The 19,328-nt window shown below is 42.7% G+C and overlaps 2 protein-coding genes across 7 annotated transcripts; one reads left to right on the top strand and one right to left on the bottom strand.

Annotated features, from left to right (window-relative positions):
• Positions 1-584: 584 nt before the first annotated feature.
• rassf10b (Ras association domain family member 10b) lies at positions 585-6,017 on the top strand. The gene is made up of 2 exons (XM_061753801.1): positions 585-2,002; positions 2,561-6,017. Exons 1-2 carry the CDS (start codon positions 1,325-1,327, stop codon positions 3,026-3,028), a joined length of 1,146 nt encoding a protein of 381 aa, XP_061609785.1. The 5' UTR covers positions 585-1,324; the 3' UTR covers positions 3,029-6,017.
• A 1,632-nt stretch (positions 6,018-7,649) lies between these two features.
• Positions 7,650-18,665, bottom strand: btbd10b (BTB (POZ) domain containing 10b). 6 transcript variants are annotated; one of them, XM_061753743.1, is made up of 9 exons: positions 18,467-18,627; positions 17,929-18,099; positions 16,080-16,273; positions 13,844-14,162; positions 13,663-13,765; positions 11,303-11,423; positions 10,842-11,039; positions 10,661-10,771; positions 7,650-8,646 (listed from the first exon to the last, which is right to left on the bottom strand). In XM_061753743.1, the coding sequence occupies exons 2-9, from the start codon at positions 18,027-18,029 to the stop codon at positions 8,315-8,317; spliced, it is 1,479 nt and encodes a 492-aa protein (XP_061609727.1). In that variant the 5' UTR covers positions 18,030-18,099; positions 18,467-18,627; the 3' UTR covers positions 7,650-8,314. The 6 variants fall into 6 exon arrangements, with proteins under 6 accessions (XP_061609727.1, XP_061609746.1, XP_061609737.1 ...); XM_061753762.1 differs by having other exon boundaries at positions 16,080-16,278; positions 17,942-18,099; XM_061753753.1 differs by lacking the exon at positions 17,929-18,099 and having other exon boundaries at positions 18,467-18,665.
• Positions 18,666-19,328: the final 663 nt, after the last annotated feature.

Raw genomic sequence — 19,328 nt, 5'->3', positions numbered from 1 at the left:
CGATTATGTGAACAGGTCTGGATGTAATGCGGCTTTGGGTGTGGTCAATGAAAATGAACCAAAAATTGTGATTAGCCACAATGAATTCATCATTTAATTAACAAAGGGGGGGGGGGGCATTACTTTTTCACACCAGCCCAGGTAGAATAGCTTTTTTTCCCCTGAATGAATAATATCCGCATTTTATGTTTACTTGGGTAATCTTTGTCTGATATTTGCATTTGTTCGATGATCTTAAGGTGAGGAAAGTATGCAAAAATGTAAAAATTTGAGAAGGGAGCCAATACTTTTTTCACATCACTGTTATGTCTAGACTATGGGATAGAGTGGCAAAAAAAAAAAAAAAAAAACATCCAAACCCAGCTACATTCCACAAAAACAACCTTGAAATATTTCAAACGCGTGTGGAAAAATGAGGTCCGGTGAAACAAAGGTTGAACTTTTTAGCCATAACTCCAAAATGTATTTTTGGCGCAAACACAGAACTGCAAAGGAACAGCAAACTGACAGTGAAGGATACTAGCGTGACTTGTACTACTAGTCAAAATCTAGCACGTCACTGGTAGCGCGCATGTCAAGTAGTGCACAGTTTTGCCTCACTAGTGACATGTAGTTGTCCTACTAGTATGCCAAATTTGTCTTGCTAGTGAGGACAGAGCAGACTTCTACAGTACAGTGGATATAAAAAGCCTACTTTAAATGTAGAACAGCTGAACTTTATTAGGGCTTAATCAGAGACCCCTTAAATGGTGGCAGGTGTGTGCTGACTCCGGTTTACCATAAACTTGACTATGATTGGTTAATTCTGGACTCATTCACGTCCCAAGTCACAAGAGAGTGTGCACACAAATCAGTTGTTTATTTTGACTTACACTCTCACAGTGCTTTTTTTTAAAAATTATTATTATTTTTTTTAAATTCACTTGAGTTGTAGGGGTTAAAGGTCACATTCACGCTGGGTCTCATTATATATATATATATATGACAAGAACCTGGCATTCGTACAGGGGTGTGTAGACTTTTGATACCCGCTGTCGATGGACCAGTGAGTATATAATGAGTCCAAAGACTTTCAACCGAAGAACGAAAGTGCTCGGTAAACTTTGAGTCGCGCCACAACACATCCGGACTGCGTGTGACGTCATCAGGTCTGTCCCACGTTCCCTTGGGTTAATTGGTCTGGCGGCGGGCACGTGACCGCGCTCACTCAAGTTGCTCCCGCTTTTTGCGCCCCGTCAGCAACTCTGCTGCGCTTCTTTCAATTGACGACCGATTGGACCGAACGCACAGAGTGAGTCCGAAGAAGAAAACAATATTCATAATTATGGATTCCGCGGAGGGGAGGATCGCGGTGTGGGTGTGCGCCGAGGAGAAGCTCGTCCTGGGCTTGTCCAAACGCACGACCTGCGCCGATGTGGTCAAAGCGCTCCTCGAGGACCTCGACGACCCCGAGCATCAGCGCTACTGCATCGCGGAGACGTGGAGGGGCCACCGGAGGATTCTGCCCGACCGGACCAGGATTTGGCGTCTTTGGGTGGCGTGGGGAGACGAGCGGGACCGGGTGAGGTTCGCGCTGGTGGGCCGCAACGGCGGCGGCGGCGCGGCGTCTCCTCGGAGCGCGGAGGCGCGCGTGGTGCTGCTCGCCAAAGCGACCCTCGTGTGCAAATGCGCTCCGGGCTCTTCCTTGACGGAGGTCCCGCTCGACCAGCGGAGTCGGGTCGTCAGCAGAGCCTTCAGAAAGTTGGAGAAGAGCCAGAACAAACGCGCGGACGACTTGCAGACTTTGGCGCGCCTTGTGGTCTCCCAGGAGCGCACCATCCGTCTGCAGGCTCTCAGGATTCAGCAGCTGGATGCTGAGATTGAAAGGCGCGAGGCCAAAGTGCATTTGGACCGGACCCGAGGCCGCGGCCTCGATTACGTGCAGGACTCTTACTTAATGGAGGAGGAGGCCGCGGCAGAGGCTTGCCCTTTGCAAGGCTTCCTCCGCCCGTCTGATGGCCTGGTAAAAACACTTCAAGTGCACTAGTTCAAACCCTAAATTATTTTTTTTTTTTTTGCGCACCTTGGCCACCTAGCGGCAGTATAATACACACATAAGGATATAGCCACAAGCTAACAACCCAAGTCAGCCGCAAACAACGTTAGTCGTTCTTCGCAGAGGATAAACAACATATGCCCCGTGCGTATTGTTATATTATCTGTCTACGTGTGTTGCTCCATCACTGGTGTTCAAATATCCGTTCGTACACCGCGACACTGATGCTATTTGTTAGCCCGTCTATGGTGTTTCCTATTATGCGTTAGCATTAACCTAGCAGCCTTCAAGCTAAAGTTATGCGGTTGCTTTCAAGACACAATTGTTTTTGTTTGATGCTTCGCTGGACAGTAAACTTCAAATGAGAGTGGCAATAAACAACTTTTTTTTGGGGGGGGGGGGGGGGGGGGGGAGAATTGTTCGCTATTCTCTAGCAAAAACTGGTTTGCCAGAAGTGCGTATTAGTGATATAGAAGATGAATGGATTGATGGAAGAAGTAGTAACCCTTGCGCGCTGGTTTTCAGTGTCAGGAGGCGCTCGCGGGCATGTCGAGCGCGCAGATGGAGGAGGAGCTCAAGCGGCGGCGGACGCAGAGGAGGAGAGAAGAGGAGCAGCCCTCGTCATCGTTGGTCCCAGGAGGAGAGCAGATGTTTTTGGAGGAGAGGCTGAGGAGATTGCTGGGCGCGACGTCGTGCGCGGGCCTGCGCCTCCGCTCGGATTTGGAGGCTATTAGGGGCGATTTGGAGCTGAGCCGGCAGATTTGCGGCAGCCGAGAGGAGGAGATGAGGGATTTGCTGGAGAAAATCAACTCGTTGGGTTCCGACGACGGGGCGGGGGACGCCGGGGGGGGGAGGAGGAGGAGCGAGTGGGTGGAGCAAGCCAGGGGTTTGTCCAAATGGCACAGAGGCAACGACGACGACTCAGACACGGGTTTAAGCTCCCTGCACAGCCAGGAGTCTGAGAGTATCACTGTGTGCCAGTCTCTGGTATAGAACTGGACCTGCCTGGACCACATCTCTACCTGGCCCATCTCTCTGACCCCAGAACTGAGCCACCCTGACTCTAGAAGTGGTCCAGGTTTCAGACACTAGAGCTACACCAGTCAGGACCACATTTTTTATTTTTTATTTTTATTTTCTTTACTGAAGACTGTCTAAACCACGTCTCTTACTCTAGAACTGGATCAGTCTGGCCCTTGTCTCTGACTTGAGAACCAGACCAGTCTGAGCCATATCTCGGACACTAAAACTGGATCTACTTAGGTAATGTCTCTGACTCTAGACCTGGACCACTTTGGACAATGTCTCCGACTGTGGTATTGAACCAGTCAGGACTCTACAACCGAGCCACCTCGGTCCATGTGCCTGACTGTAGAACGATAACCAGACCGGACCACATTTCCTACTGTAGAACTGAACCATTTTGGCCCTTGTGTCTGACTTTAGAACTACATGAGTCTTGGCCATGTCTATGATTCTAAAACTGGACCTGTTTGGAAATATCTAGGACTCTAGACCTGGGCCACTTTGGACCTTGTCTCTGACTCCAGAATTAGACCTATCAGGACCATGTACAGTATCTGACATGTCTCTGACTCTAGAAGTGAACCAGTCTGGTCAATATATCTAACTCTGGAACTAGACCAATCTGGACCATGTTTCTTAGCCACCCTGTCCTGAGTCTCTGACTCTAGACCTGGACCAATCAGGACCATGTTTCTTACTCTAGAACTCCACCGGTCTGAAACACGTCTGGACTCTAGAACTAGACAAGTCTGGACTCGGTCTCTGACTCTAGGACTAAACCACTCTGTATTATGGCCATGATTCTAGATTTGGACCATGGCTTAGAAAGTGGACCAGTCTGGACCATCTCCCTGACTCTGGAACTGGCTCAGTCTGGCCCGTGTCTCTGATTCCAGAAGTGAAATAGTCTGGTCCCTTTGTCTAACTCTAGAACTAGACCAGTCTGGACCAAGTTTATTACTCTACAACTGAACTGGATGTCTTTGACTCTAGACTTGGACCATGTCTCTGAGTCTAGCTGTAGAACCGGACCAGTTTCTGGGTTTAAATCACCAAACTTCAAGATCGTGACACTGTATTTTTTCACAACTGTGAAAAACTATTTACAATTCAACAAAACTGCTTCGTTAACAACATTAATACTCTACCGAAATGTATTTTTAAAACTAGATAAAACCTGATTTCTTTCTTGTTTTTTGCACCCTCAGGTCGGGTGAATACGGATGTCACTTTTTTAGACATACTGTCGGTCGACCTTTTACAAGCATTGGACTGGTTCAGACAAAACATTTGGGGTGGGTTGTAACGTGACGCTCGTCTTTGACCGCAACCGAGACAAAACAGAGACGCACACTCTGCAATCTACTTGACTCGTAATCTTAACACGGTCATCCTTCGACTGAGAAGGAAAAAAGATTACTGCAGATCTTAAAGGCCTCATAGTTGGCTACACAGGAAAAAAAAAAAAACATGAACCAAAATACACTCACCAAAAAAACTCTCACATGTCACCAAAAATCTCTCACACGTAACAAAAAACTCTCATTCACATAAAAACTCATACTCACCAAAAGCAAATGAAAAAACTCAGGTACAAAAACTTCCCACGCACACCAAAAAGAAAAAAAAGAAAAAATGAACCAAAATACACTCACCAAAAAAACTCTCACATATCACCAAAAATCTCTCACACATAACAAAAAACTCTCATTCACATAAAAACTCATACTCACCAAAAGCAAATGAAAAAACTCTTAGGTACCAAAAACTTCCCACGCACACCAAAAAAAAAAAAAAAAAAAACACCTCAAAAGCTCACCACACCAAAGAAATTGACTCACAGGAAAAAAAACTCACACAAACCAAAAATCATACACAAAAAAAATTAAACACACACCAAAAAACACAGACACAAACACCAACAAAAATTTTTTTGGAGGGCGGTCTTTTCTGCTCCTCATAGATGTCACCCGTGTGATTTCCTTCGCGGGAGAGCACACGCGCGCACACACACAGAAGGATGGCGTCATCTCAAAGCGAGAAGTACTGCGTTACCGTCGTCTGTCTCACTTCTCACCTGAAAGTCATTGTCAGTCCCGAGGAGCATCAAGCAAGTTGACCTTAAAGTGTAGAGTGTAAAAAATGCAAACAAATGGAAAGAAAAGGGAGAAAATGAGAACATTCCAGGCCTTTTGTGTGCGTGTGTGTGTGTGTGTGTGTGTGCTGGCTTTTTCCCACAAGACTGAAAGGAATCGCACGAATGTCAAGTTCTGATTACATGAAGAGTCCCAAGACGTTTGAGGCCACTTCAAGCACATTCAGGAATCTGGAGTGCTGCTCTTGTCGGAGCCGATCGAACCCTTGCACGTAGACAAAGTGGGAGAAGTTGCAATATGCCTCAATGGAGGCACACTTTGTCATTGCCTTTTGTGTTATTTTAAATGTATTTTAACAGCGACAAAACTCACACACCAAAGTAACTCGCACCGAACACAACTCTCAATTTGAAGTTACTTCCAACCAAATAAAATGTTTTACAACTCTGTTGTGTGTAATAATTTAGAACCACGTCTTTTTTTAAAAAAGAAAAATGAAGATGAAGTCACATTTATGCTTGCTGTCATTTGCATCGTGTATGTAGGAATATCTGCGAAAAATATAATTTGCATAATCATTTGCACCACAGTGTGTGTCTGCATAATGCTCCCCCCTGGTGGCCAAGGTGCACACACCAGATGGAGCACAATATCAATCGGCACTGAAGCATAAAATCACGATGCGCAAACCGTTTAATTCTTTGCATTAGATTTGATGACATAAATACTGTATCTGTACAGTGCTATTTTTCTTATTTAAAAAAAAAAAGTTTGTGTTTTTTTTTTTTTGTAGGGCTGGAACGGATTCATGGCGTTTCCATTCATTTCAATAGGGAAAGATGATTTGAGAAAGTCGAGGGTCAAGGAACCCGTACAAAATGAAATGATCCAGTTGCGGCTTTGCGCAAGCACCATTTATTTGCAGTTGTCGACATCTTGCCTCTTGCCCAAAGTCACCTGAGACCCTATAATAAAAACCTTTGACGTTTACTGTCTAAATATAAGACTAACTGGATTACATGCATCTTTTAAGCAGCCAGAGCGCTTTACTTTAGGCGAGTCCGTTTAGATTAATGCTAACAAACCATCCAAATCACCATAGACTGGCTAACAAAACTAGCATCGGTGTTGCGGTGTTATAACCCTTTAAGCAACAGATACTTGAACACAAACGGTGGAGCTAAACATCTAGACAAACAATATAATCATACTGACAGGCATATAGTCTGTATCCTCTGCGAAGACGTCTAATATTACTGCAGCTTGCTGAGGAGGAACTTGTGGCAAAAACGGTGAAAGATCTTCACATTCTATTCACATTCCAGCCTACCTGCAACCTTAATGAGGACACAAGCTATAGAAAATCGATGTATGGAACATAAAGTTGCACCAAATAACCACAACTTCTTTTTTTTTTTTTTTTTTTTGCTGTTGCCATGGCGATCCTGGATCACCTCCTCTAGTGCCCTGTATTAAGTTTGGGGCACAACGTACAACACTTCTGTGTTTAGCCCGAGCATGACAACAAATGACCCAAAAAATGTAATAGTTGACCAAAACACCAGAGCCACATGCTGACCTAAAGCGCCCCCTTGTGGTCATATCATGCCAGGTGAATTTCCCCTGATGAGAAAATGTTTCAGACATGCAATCAACTTTCATGTGTGTTTTTATTAAGGCAAATATGTTTTTGGAATCCAACAAGTATTGGGGGAATTTAAAAAAAATGCAGAACTTTTGTGACTATAACAATCAAACTACTTCTGGTTTATTTAACATTATGGAAAGCCGTTTCAGTTTTTATTCGATATCCTGCTTAGGGTCCATGCACTAGTTGGCTCATTGTCTTCACAATAAGACAGTTGAGCGGTTTAGCAGAACTGGGGCGTACTAGTAGAATGGCTGGTCAAACTAGTAATGGGTTTTTTTTTTTTTCCACTACTAGTATGACATTTTAGCACACAGGACAGCCACAAGTCAGGCAAAACTACTAGTGGGCATTTTGGTGCTACTAGTATGGTCCAGTAATAGGGAACTAATGCGTGACTCACTATATGCTGTATCTCAAGAACTATAATTAGCTACAGGCATCTTGATACCAAAATAGCCATATTTATATTCAACTTTAATACATTTATATATGAAAAACACCAACAGTTTCAAAGCTATGACACATCAACCCATTTTGAGATGTAATGAGTTGTAACGAATCATCATCTATAAATTTTGTATTTTGTTGTGGAATTCATTTTTTATTTTTATTTTTTAAAAGAAGGATTTAAAGAGTAAATTTCTTGTTTGTACCACCATTTTAACTATTCTTTATTTGCTCCACCATATCAACGATATGAAATAAAACTCCAACAGGTTTCCATTGTTGGACCTCATGCACTGTGAATCTGTTCCCAACTGCCTTACTTGGATAACCAAAGGTGAAATATAAAACAAAAAAAATACATCAATGGAGTTGATAATCACACAAACCAAAAAAATGTTGCTTTTTCTTTTCTTTATTGAACCACTTGAACATTTTTTTTTACAACAGTTTCAAGCTTTGCACTAAAAGATTGAGAGCGTGCCAGCCTGTGTGCTCTGCTTTAATGTTTAGTCTGCGGTAGGAGCGTCACATCACATATCACATCCAGCCAAAGACAGAACACATCCAGTTACACTGTTAACACGTGGAGGTCAGGTGACGAGTGATGATTCCCCCCCCCCCCCCCCCCCCCCCCCCCCCCCTGCCCTCTTATGACCAAGTCGTCTCTGTAAAACGCACACTGTATTCATTAGGCCACCCGGGAACATGTCAAAACCAAACAAAATGATTGGGGAAAGGAAATATTGATACCACAAGAGTGCTCAGTCAAACCCAACAAATGAGGGTACAACATTGTAAATAATAATAATAATAATAAGTATTTGTTGAATATATTGCAAACACAAAAATAAATTGCTTTGGTCAAGTAAAAAAAAATAAAATAAAAAACACTAAAAGAAACTCAAAGCTGTCCACCAGGTTCTTGGCTCTCTAAGGCTGCGAAAGAGGTGTCAAGGCAATATGGTTATGGGGCCCCCTTATGGTGCGCTCCATGCTGCAGCATGCTGGGAGGCGGACAAAAGGGACAGGAGCGGGTGTCCCGAGGAGTCCGACGGGTCCTCACACGGCGGGCGGCGGTCCCTCGGGGTCGGGCTCGTTGCTGTAGTTGTTGCTGTAGGAGTTGGCTCCGGGCGGGAGGTTGGGCAGGATGTCCAGCTCATCCACCTGGGGGCCCGGGTGCAGGACCACCAGCTGGTCTTGGGGGATGTCGGCCGCCGCCGCCGCCAGGTTGGTGATGGATTTGGATTTGACGCACTGGAAGTCCACGTGGCGGCTCTTGCCCTCCTCTTTCTCCCACGACATGCGGATAAAGGGCCTCTGGACGTAGTTGTAGATGACCTCCGGACGACCTCCGGGACGCTTCTTCACCTTCTCCTTGTATGTGGGGTAACCTGAAACCAACGTACGGTCACGTGTTGACTTCAGTTGATTGGTACGGACTGCATCAGATGACTCTTCTCAATGACTAAAATATTATCAATACCTCTCAATAGAACACAGTGCTGTCATATTGATATCATCATGTCATTGTTAAATCATGGCAGCTCGCTATGAGAGAATTCCCCAGCGTGCCTAGCGCTGTGAATAAGTAATGGCCCCCTTCTCAAATTCTTATATTTTTTGCAGTTTCTCCACTTTAATATTTAAGAGCTTCAAACAAATGTAAATATCAGACAAATATAACCCAAGTGAATGTAAAATGCAGTTTTTACATCGTGATTTCATTTATTAAAGAAAAAAAAAAACAATCCAAAGTTACCTGTGGCCCTGTGTTAAAAAGAAATGCCCCCCTGAACCTAATAACTGGTTGGGGCATCCTCAGCAGCGACAACAGAAACGAAGCATTTTCTATAACTGGCAATGGGTCTTTCACATCTCTGTGGAGATGTTTTCCCCCCACTCTTCCTCGCACAATTGTTTGCATTCAGCAAAAATGGAGGGTTTTTAAGGTCATGCCACTGCATTTCAATCGGATTCAAGTCTGGACTATGACGAGGCCATTCCAAAACAATTATTTTGTTTTCTTAATCCGTTCAGAAGTTGACTTGCTGGTGTGTTTTAGATCATTATCCTGCTCCGGAACCCAAGTGCGCTACAACCTGAGGTCACAAACTGATGGCTGAACATTCTCCTTCAGGATTTTCTGATAAAGAGCAGAATTCATGGTTCCATCAATCACAGCAAGTTGTCCAGGTCCAGAAGAGGAAAAGCAGCCCAGGACCATCACATGACCACCACCATATGGACTGTTGGTATGATGTTCTTTTTTCTGAAATGTTGTGCTACATTTACGCCAGATGTAATGAGACACACACACACCTTCAAAAAGCTCAACTTTCATCTCGTCAGTAAATATAATATTCTCCCAAAAGTCTTGGGAATCATTCAAATGTCTTTTTTTGCACATGTAATATGAGCCTTTATGTTCTTTTTGGTCAGCAGTGGTTTTTGCCTTGGAATTCCTCCATGGATGCCATTTTTGCCCAGTCTCTTCCTTATTGTTGTGTCATGAACACTAACCTTAACTGAGGCAAGGGAGGCCTGCAGTTCTTTAGAAGTTTTGTGGCCTCCTGCTTGAGTCAACTGCTGTTCTCTTGGTGTAATCTTTGTAGGCCGGCCGCTCCTGGGAAGGGTCACCACTGTTCTATGTTTTCTCCATGTTAGGATAATGGCTCTTCCTTATGGTTTGCTGGAATCTTAAAACTTTAGAAATGGCTTTTGTGACCCTTTCCAGACAGATAGATGTTTATTACTTTATTTCTCGGCTGTTCTGGAACTTCTTTGGATCATTTCATTTTGTTGCAGCCTTTTTCCATCTTGATTTTGTCGGGACAAATTGTGTTTAAGAGATTTCTTGATCTAACACGTGTGGAGATAACAGATTAACCAAAAATTGTGATTAGCCACAATTAATCATGATTTAACTAGGCGGGGAATTTCTTCTTCCACATAGGGCCAGGTAACTGAATTTTCTTTCCTTAATAAATAAAATAATTTAAAAACAGCATTTTAAATTCACTTGGGTAAAATATTTGTCTGATATTTTGTTTGATGATCTTAAACTGGGGAAACTATGCAAAAATATAAGAATTTGAGAAGGGGGCCAATACTCTTTCCTGGCACTGTAGTTGTTAAAATGCCTTTTTAGCTCAGTTAGTCCACTAATCCCATACATAGTTGTAAGGCTGCGCATTATTGCATTACACATGAGGAATTACAATAAGTAACTCGAGAAAAGATCATCACTATTTCAGCGTGCACAATTTTTGTGTCATTTGGCCCGAAACCAGGTTCCACTAAACTTCTTCATATCAAATTAGAAATATCAAAATAGAAACCATACCAAGGTGATGATAATGTAAACGGTAAATCTGTTTATTCAAAATATTGTACTGCAAGTCTTACCTTCAATGCCTAGTCTTATTTTCTTTAATCCCCTCTCCTTTAAAACGGACTTGGCAACATCTCTGTTCTCGATATACTTGAAGAATCTGTACAGTTTTGTGCTGTAGATGACTGCAACAAGACTTAGGTTAGTTTCAATTTCGATGTAGTTTTGGGTTTCATCGGCATGCAGCACACTCACTTTGGGAGTACTCCTCTCCCATCTGTGGCGGGTACTCTTCATCCCAGTCGACCACGTCGTCATCGGTGAGGACCACGATGTGGCACTCACGCTCGCCGCTCTGGGCACTCGCCACCATCAGAGGTAGAACCATTTCTTCCAGGTAGAACTCGAACTGTCGCCGGGCGCCGTCGTTGGACAGCTCGTGCATCAGGGCGCCTTAAAAAAAATAATTAAAAAAAGCCAAGACTACTGGTCATACCAGGAGGTGGACTAAAGGGGACATATCATGGGAAATTGACTTTTTGTTTGTTTGTGTACAAATAGTTGGAGTAGACCAAGTAAATCTTGGTCATGTATTTCTGAGCCCAAAAAAATGCGATCCTGATTTTTGTGTATGTACGTACAAAGACAGAATATCCCCTCGTCTTATTTTTTCAGTGGGGAAAAAAATAAAATAAAATAAAATAAATATCACTCACTGAGGTCTCTGCATTTGATGGTGCTGCAGTCAAAAGAGATGCATAGATAGTCACACGCCTCCCGCAATTCAGGAATGGAGATTCCATCAGGACAACGGATTAGCCCCGTTTTGTAGTAATCCTGTTAATTAGACACAAAACACGCGGTCAAGTCAGTGTAAAGTGTAACATCAGGTCAATTCTGCTCGAGCATGGATCCACATCAGCAAGGATTAATACACAATCAATATTATCAATATTATCTTCTCGTTTTCCTCTACAGTATTCATTTTTGTACATGCAGTTGTCATGCTCATTCTCAGTTTCTTAACAACATACACCGAAACGTTTAAAAATATGATCTACATACTGTTTTGAAAGGCTTTTTATGAACATTACATTTTCTATTCCTTTGCACTTGTAAAATGTATGTATTCTATTGTATTAATTATAACATCAAATGAAATGTGCTCTCGTGTGAAGACAAACATGGTCACGTTGCTCCAGCCTTCTTGTCTCTCTCTCTCTCTCTGATATAGTATTACTTCTTCTTTTCCTTTCGGCTAGTCCCGTGAGGGGTCGCCACAGCGCGTCATCCTATCTCCTGCATCGTCCCCTCTCGAACACCAACTGCCCTCATGTCTTCCCTCACGACATCTATCAAACCCCTCTTTGGTCTTCCTCGAGCTCTCTTGCCTGGCGACTCCATCCTCATCACCCGCCTACCAATATACTGACTCTCCTCTGTAAATGTCCGAACCATCAAACCTCGGCCGTCGCTCTGATGAGCTCATTTCTAATCCTATCCAACCTGGTCTCCCCTAGAGAGAACCTCAACATCTTCATTTCTGCCACCTCAACCTTTCCAACTGTTCCTCCACCTGCTCCCTGCTTCCACTGCAAAATGTCATCTGCGAACATCGCGGATTCCAGGCTAACCTCATCTGTCTGCCTATCCATCACCAATGCAAACAGGAAGGGGCTCAGGGGCTGATCCCATTTTTCCTGTGACACTAGGGCTGGGCAATTAATCAAAACTTCTGTGATTGTGATTGTGATATTGGCTTCAAACGATCATAAATAACGTTATAATGGAAGAAAAACGATTAATATGCAGCGGCACGGGTTGTGTTTGCAAGTTCCTTCTGCCTTCCCTGAGCGTGCTTTAAGCTGTTTATTGACACCCCAGTTGGACTTTACTGTAAAACTAAACGCACAACAAAAAGAACAACATTAAATATTCAAATACATGACACATCATTTTAGAAATCGCCAGCTTGCCATCAGTCAATGGAAAACCCTATTGACGGGCTAGCTAACATTAGCATTAGCTCACAAGAGGTATTTACCTTCAAATAACGAATATTTACACACAAACACTGTAGTAACACATACAGACAGACAACATAAAAATACTCACAGGCATATATTCGTCCTAATCTGTAAAAAATGAGTTTAATAATAGTTTTATTGCGACTTTCTTCTACTCTTTTTTTTTTTTTTTTTTTAGCTTACTGTAATATGCCGCTCCATGCATGCATCGCACCCCACTGCCCCCAAGAAGCCGAGGAACAGCAGATACAGTCATGGCTTTGTATAAAAAGGCACAAACCCGTTTTCCCTCGCACTGTCTGACATGAAATCAGACTAAAATTTAGGATTACCAACTTTATTTGTATTTGCAAAATGCCAGAATACTGAGAGTATTTTTTTTTCAAGACATATAATAGACAATACAATGCCAATATTCATAGCCAAGGCTGTATTTATTTTTATTTCTGTTTTTCAATATATTATTATTTTAGTTGTTGCTAATTTATTTTCGGTTTTTTTATTTAGTTATATTTAAAGAGGAGTTTTGGTAGTTAAATAAATACTAAGTTTTGAAATCAATGAATAATCGTGTTTATTAATCATGATTTCAATAATCAAATAATCAGGACTGTTACTTTTTCCAAAATCGGCCAGCCCTCTGTGACACTGCTCTTTAACTTTTTATAAAAGTGGTCGCGGCAATGGAAAAATCCAATTCTGAAGGTGACAGTTGAGAACCAGTGCAGTGAGAACCAGAACAAGTTGAGAACCAGTAATGTTTCCCAATCTTTATTGAGCGGAGTCCATATTTTACATTAGAAGAAGTCTTGCGGCACACCACCAAATAAATGTCAAGAAAAGGTGGCTACACTAGTATCTTCTGCCATCTAGTGGAAGGGAATTTAATTGTTCTGCCTGTGTCACTATATGTCACTGGCATAGGTAGATGAACAAAGATACAGTATTTGTATCATAATTTTTTGGATCAATTAAATTGGATTAATTTCCCAGAGCACAACTGATGATCACATGGCACTAGGACGTTACGAATGGACAAATGTACTGACCAGAATTGCTCGGAAAACCGTTGAGCTGATTCCTTCGGCCACCTCGAACTCTCCCTTCTCATTGGGCCGTGTAAAATTGTGCTCTCGTCCCGATCCAAACATTCTGAAAGAAAGCAGCTTTGGTTACATCAAGACCTGTGAGTAATGACACTGGTCATCAATGAGTGCGCTTGTACTGTACCTGCCCAGCATGGTATTGGGCTGCGCAGTGAAGATGGAGGGGTCGACCACGAAGCGTGTGTTGTCAACTATCAGCGTAACTCTCTCAGACGTGCGGATGTTCCGGTTGCAAACGGTGGCACCGGCCGCGCCCTCCTTGGGATTCTCGTACACAAACACCATTTCTCCCACTCCCAAACTTTTGAAGGTTCCCTCGGTGCTGGACAAGCTGCTGTTGCGGCTGCTCACCACGCCGCCGCTGCTGCTGGAGCCACTGGGAGAAACCCTCTGTGGCCGAGGGCTGCCGGGCCTCGACGACGGCCCGCCATCACGGTCGCGCTCTACATACACACGGAAAAACAAGGAACATATGGGCAGTTTTTGTCAACGTATGCTATGACATTTTAGTACTCACAGTATTTTCTGCTACCTGTATTGATCTTAACAGGTCCGCTCGTCTTGATTCTGATAGCATTTCAATACAGAAGTCTTTTTTTTGGTCTACTATGACAAAATATGTACCCATAAATGCCACAATAACCAGTAGAGAGGAAGTTAAAAAAAATAATAAATAAATAAAAAAAAATATTGCAATTCCTTAAATTCCAGATGAATGAAAATGCTGACCGAAGAGGAAATGACTAACTACTACTGTGTAAGGTAGGGGTGGCCAACCAGTCAGTCACACTTTTAACTGTGTTACTGCAAAGAGCTACATCAAAAACATGGGAACACATAAACTGCTCTCACCCCTTCCACTCACTCTCTCTTACACACAGAGACCTCCGCTCTGCCAGATTGACTGTAAATGTCACACATCAACATGATAATGACAAAAATTGACATCCACAGAAGTAAGACCACAGGCCAGTCATTTTTAACAATGAACACTGCGTGCACTGTCTCACAAACTCTCAGTTCAACGTTCAGTTCACATGTACCAACAAAAATATAATATTTTACAAAAGCATTATTTCTCTTACCATGCATGTTTCTTTGTAGGACTTCTGGCAATCCTCGCCCTCAACAATCCTTATCAAATCTGGTTTATAGTCAGTTGTTGCCACTTGCAGCAATACCTTCGCCTCAAGTCATTTGCGTCAACACGCATGTGTGTGAGACGTACGTACCTCTGGTAGCTCACTTAATGAACATAATCCGTTTCATCGGCGCATTCGTTATGCGGGATGCTCGTCAAGTCACTTAAGTGGAACACATTTTTACATTTCTGTGGGAAATTGTGTAGTCCGTTCCGGGTGCTTTCGGGCTTCCCGTGTAATCCTTCCCGTTTTTTCCAGGTTGCCTGGCAACAGGCAGCAGAGCGCGGCGTGAATGCAAGAGCGGCTCGGGAGCCGCGGGTTGGCCAGGCCTGGCACTGCGAGGACTTCTTTTACAAAAGATGTTCAAACACGAGGTCATTGATGCAAAAGCGCTGATGCATCAATGATGTCATGGCATGGCCTCGATGCACTTATCCAGCATCCAATCAGATTGACTTTATAGAATAGAAAGTCCTTATTGGCAACGTTTAATGCCAATATGACGAAATTGGGGCGCAACTTTAAGGGATGTCGATACCAGTATCTGTGCCCATATTTAGGTTGGCACTTGTACTCAAGAGTCATAAAAATGCTCTAATACTATGACACCGATACCACTTAACCAGCCTGATTTATACTTTCCAGCTAAGACTCATGTCAGCCATGAAGAGATTAGACTTTACACCAAACTGATCGATCATGTAATGCAAATTCTGCAAACGGCTATAATGTCTTAATTCGCTGATTGATCAATGACCTCATTGATTGGATCCGCGAATTAAGAGATTAGCTCTGACATAATCTCGCCGCCGTTTTGTATGTATGAATCTGAAAGCTAGTTTATTTTTAGGAACTGTCTCGTCTTTTGTGATTACATTGCGCAAGCAGCTCGGACATTCCTGTGGCTGTAGCTAGCTCACTAGCGTGGCTAAACACAGTGCAAAACCCCTCCTATAAACCGCGCATCATCGCATCAATGGCGGCTTCATCGCCAGATTATTATGCCCAATAACGCATACATGACGGCAGGGCCCCGTGATTGTGCTGCGCGGGCAGCTCCAATCTAATCATCAGATCAATGTGAGCAGGAAATTGATAAAGGCAGTCAGCTGTTCTCTGAACAAGCCGCCGAGAGCTGTGGACCATGACCCCCCACTAACTCTACCCCCCCACCACCTCACCGTGGGATGCCCTTCTCTTCTTTCCCTTCATACTCACCACTGTTGTGTTGGCGGGTGGGCGAGGTGAGGTTGCGAATGCAGGGTGTGAGCTGCCCCTCTCTCTCATGCGAGGAATCCCTGGAGGGATCGCTGGAGCGGCGGCGGTCACATGAGCGGTCGCAGCCCCCGCTGGCACCATGCAGGCTCATCTTCCTCTGTTGGGCCTCCACTCGAGATGCGCGAGCTTGACTGCTGCGCTTCAACACAAAAGATGAGTCAATGTCCGTATGAGTTAACTACAGGACATTTCATTTCATTGTGGGAGACCGGCTACGACCACAGTAGGAGGGCTCTCAGTTTGTATTCATCTGGTTTGCACACCATGTGAAACACTGTTTACTAAAGAGAATGCAAAAACCTGGACTGGAAGTGTTTTGGTGCAGTTGCAAATCAAGTATGATTAATACACACAAGAATGCAGTCAGGCCACGTTTAGATAAGCAAACAATTAAACAATTAGATAAGCAAAGCTCTAGCGATCCAAACTACTTTACAGACCTACCCAACTAAAATGAAGGACTGCATTTTAGTGGAACGCCCCAAAAGTTGTACAATTTGGAGTTCAACCAAGACTTCCTCATGGAAAAATAGCCTCATGTTAAAAAAAAAAAGAAATGAGTTCGAAACGTGACGTCACGTGAGATGTCAGCAAATTGTGTTACACACCAACTCACTATTTAAAAGATAAGCCGTTTTGCTTTTACTTTGCTTTTTTTATGACATCATCACAGTAGGGTAGCAGTCATCAGTGATAGCAGAGGAAAACTGCAATAACTAGAACCGCAAATGGAACGTACAGCGAAATAGGAACGTATATGTCTACTGAGAGCAATTTGAACATCCATCCATTTTCTATCACGCTTATACTCGCTAGAGTCATGGGTGATCAGCTCACCGGGTGAGATACTGTACACGAGGTACCGTACATATTGGGCTGGTCGCCAAACAATATTATATTTAGGAAATTTAATTAAATATCAAGTATACACTAGGGGTTGAACTGATTAGTTAACTTTACAACTCCCCATCAATGTTTTGATTTAAAACTTGAAGTTGACGAGTTCTCAATCCCTTGTGTTGGGCATCTCGTCTTCCAATCTGCCAATTTACAGAAGACTGCCGACTCGCCCGTCTGCTACCGTCGGCGAACTATCAAGCTATGGAGCAGCGAAATGTCCGATCAAAAAAACGACAGTCTTCAGTCGTCCGTGCAGGTCCTAGAGTACAAAAATACACTGGTTCAGCTTTTCCGATCGTCGCTAGTCTTCAAATATTTATACCAGCGGAAAGGGGTGCACGGGACTGGCAGCAAGGAATGAGGGCACCGGCACGAAGTGCAACTCCATCTTCCTCATCCAGATGTTATGTCCAATAATGCCTGGGAAATGGCTAGATATCAGCACTTGAATTAAACTCTTATGAGCCATTTTGTTGTCACCATTCTATCTGTCCAAACAAATGTACCTTTAGTTGGATTATATATGAACAGCATAAGGTAAGCAAATGATTTGAAACACCAAATATCAGTGGAATGGGATCCATTTCCACAACACGGCAAAATACAACCCCTACGACTGAATTAAAAACCTAATACATTACAAACATGTTTAATGTGTCTTTAATGTTGCCCCTCTTCTTAAATTACAAATGATTCTTTTAAAAAACATCTAGCTGACGACTTGCAGGGATAAAATGCCATACACATCAGTCAGATTGTAATACCGTAAATTACAGATGTTACTGGGGTACAATCAAATCACATTGTTGTACTTACGATCTCATATCGTCGTCGTTTGCTTCTTCGCTAATGAATCATAATGATTCTTTGATTACTCCGGCTCGCTCACCTCGAATGCTTACACAGTTTGCGAGGTCGGCTTGCCGCTTTCCGTTCGCAGTTTTCGGGGTCACTGGAGTTACTGTCATATGACTGCAGACGCGTTGCCATCACCCGTACATGGGGAAGTCCGCTCCGGAAGTGTCAGCGTTCATCATTAAGTTGTCGTCAACCGGATCCGCTTATTTAAAAAAAAAAAAAAAAAAAACTCCAGATAAAACCCACCCACTGTTAGCACATAAAAAAATGGTTTCGGCAAAATGTTACCAGTGGCGTCGTCTTAAATAAAATAACTTGCTATTGCTCGCCTAAAGTGTGACATTTAATCATACAAAAAAAAAACAACAACAGTCGGTCATTTCACTATATAAGGCAATTTACCATTAGCATTAGCTTAGCGAGTTTCCCACGTTAGCACTCGTACATACCTAGCGTTGTTAGCATCAATTTACAGATACATTTTGAGATTATTTCATGGAATGTTGACCCGCTTAGCACTACAGTGATATAAAGCCTGTGAGGATGCCATAAAATATTAGTATAGTTACCAAATTCGCCTTGCTCTGCGCCGAAGTGTAATCCCGACAGCTAGCTCGTTAGCCAGCCTCCTCCTATTCAAAACAGTCATGCATCTGACGTCACGCGACAAACTCAGCCACACATATTCGCATCGGAAATTTAGCTACTTGTAAATGTATTTTTTCTACATTAGAGTGGTTTGAAAAAAAATCTCGTTGGAAAATAAATACATAATGAAAGCAATTATCACTACGGTATTTTTCTTTTCATCATTTCACCTTTAAAGGATCGAAAAGTTGCTCTCTCCAATCTCGCGATATGTGGTTTCACTTTTCTTTTTTTTTTTTTTTTTTACTACTGTACATAAAAATTTTAATCCATTGTAGTCGGAATACATGTAAGAAATCACCTAAATAAAATAGTTTAAATATGTGAAAATGACATATACAATGTTAAAGTTTTACAGTTGATCTGATAGCCTCGCTGCTTTACTGTTAATTGAACTACAGTACTCGTTTTTCACATACAGACGTCATATTTATTACATTCTACCTTGAATGAATTAATGTTCACATCCCAAATGAACGTTCGTCGTCATATCAATCATCGATACTCATCAGGCTGAAATGGCAGAGTGCAAATGATCAAGTCTCGCGATATTTGGCTTCGTGTTTTATTTTTCAAGTACTGTACTGCATAGCAGGGGTCACTTATTTCAAACTGAGATGCAAATTTCTGAAATGACAAATTTACTCAAATGACCTCAAATTAAATGTTATTAAGTTTTAATGATATTCATCCGCGTGAAGACACTGATGATGTCAACAGTGATTTAACAAGTTAGGAAAAAGACAACTATCACCATGCAACATTATTTCTATTACAAATTTC

The sequence above is a fragment of the Phyllopteryx taeniolatus genome, chromosome 2, assembly GCF_024500385.1.
Source record: "Phyllopteryx taeniolatus isolate TA_2022b chromosome 2, UOR_Ptae_1.2, whole genome shotgun sequence".
Classification (NCBI taxonomy): domain Eukaryota; kingdom Metazoa; phylum Chordata; class Actinopteri; order Syngnathiformes; family Syngnathidae; genus Phyllopteryx; species Phyllopteryx taeniolatus.
Note: the sequence above shows the minus strand (reverse complement) of the source record. Positions and strands in the feature narration are given on the sequence as shown.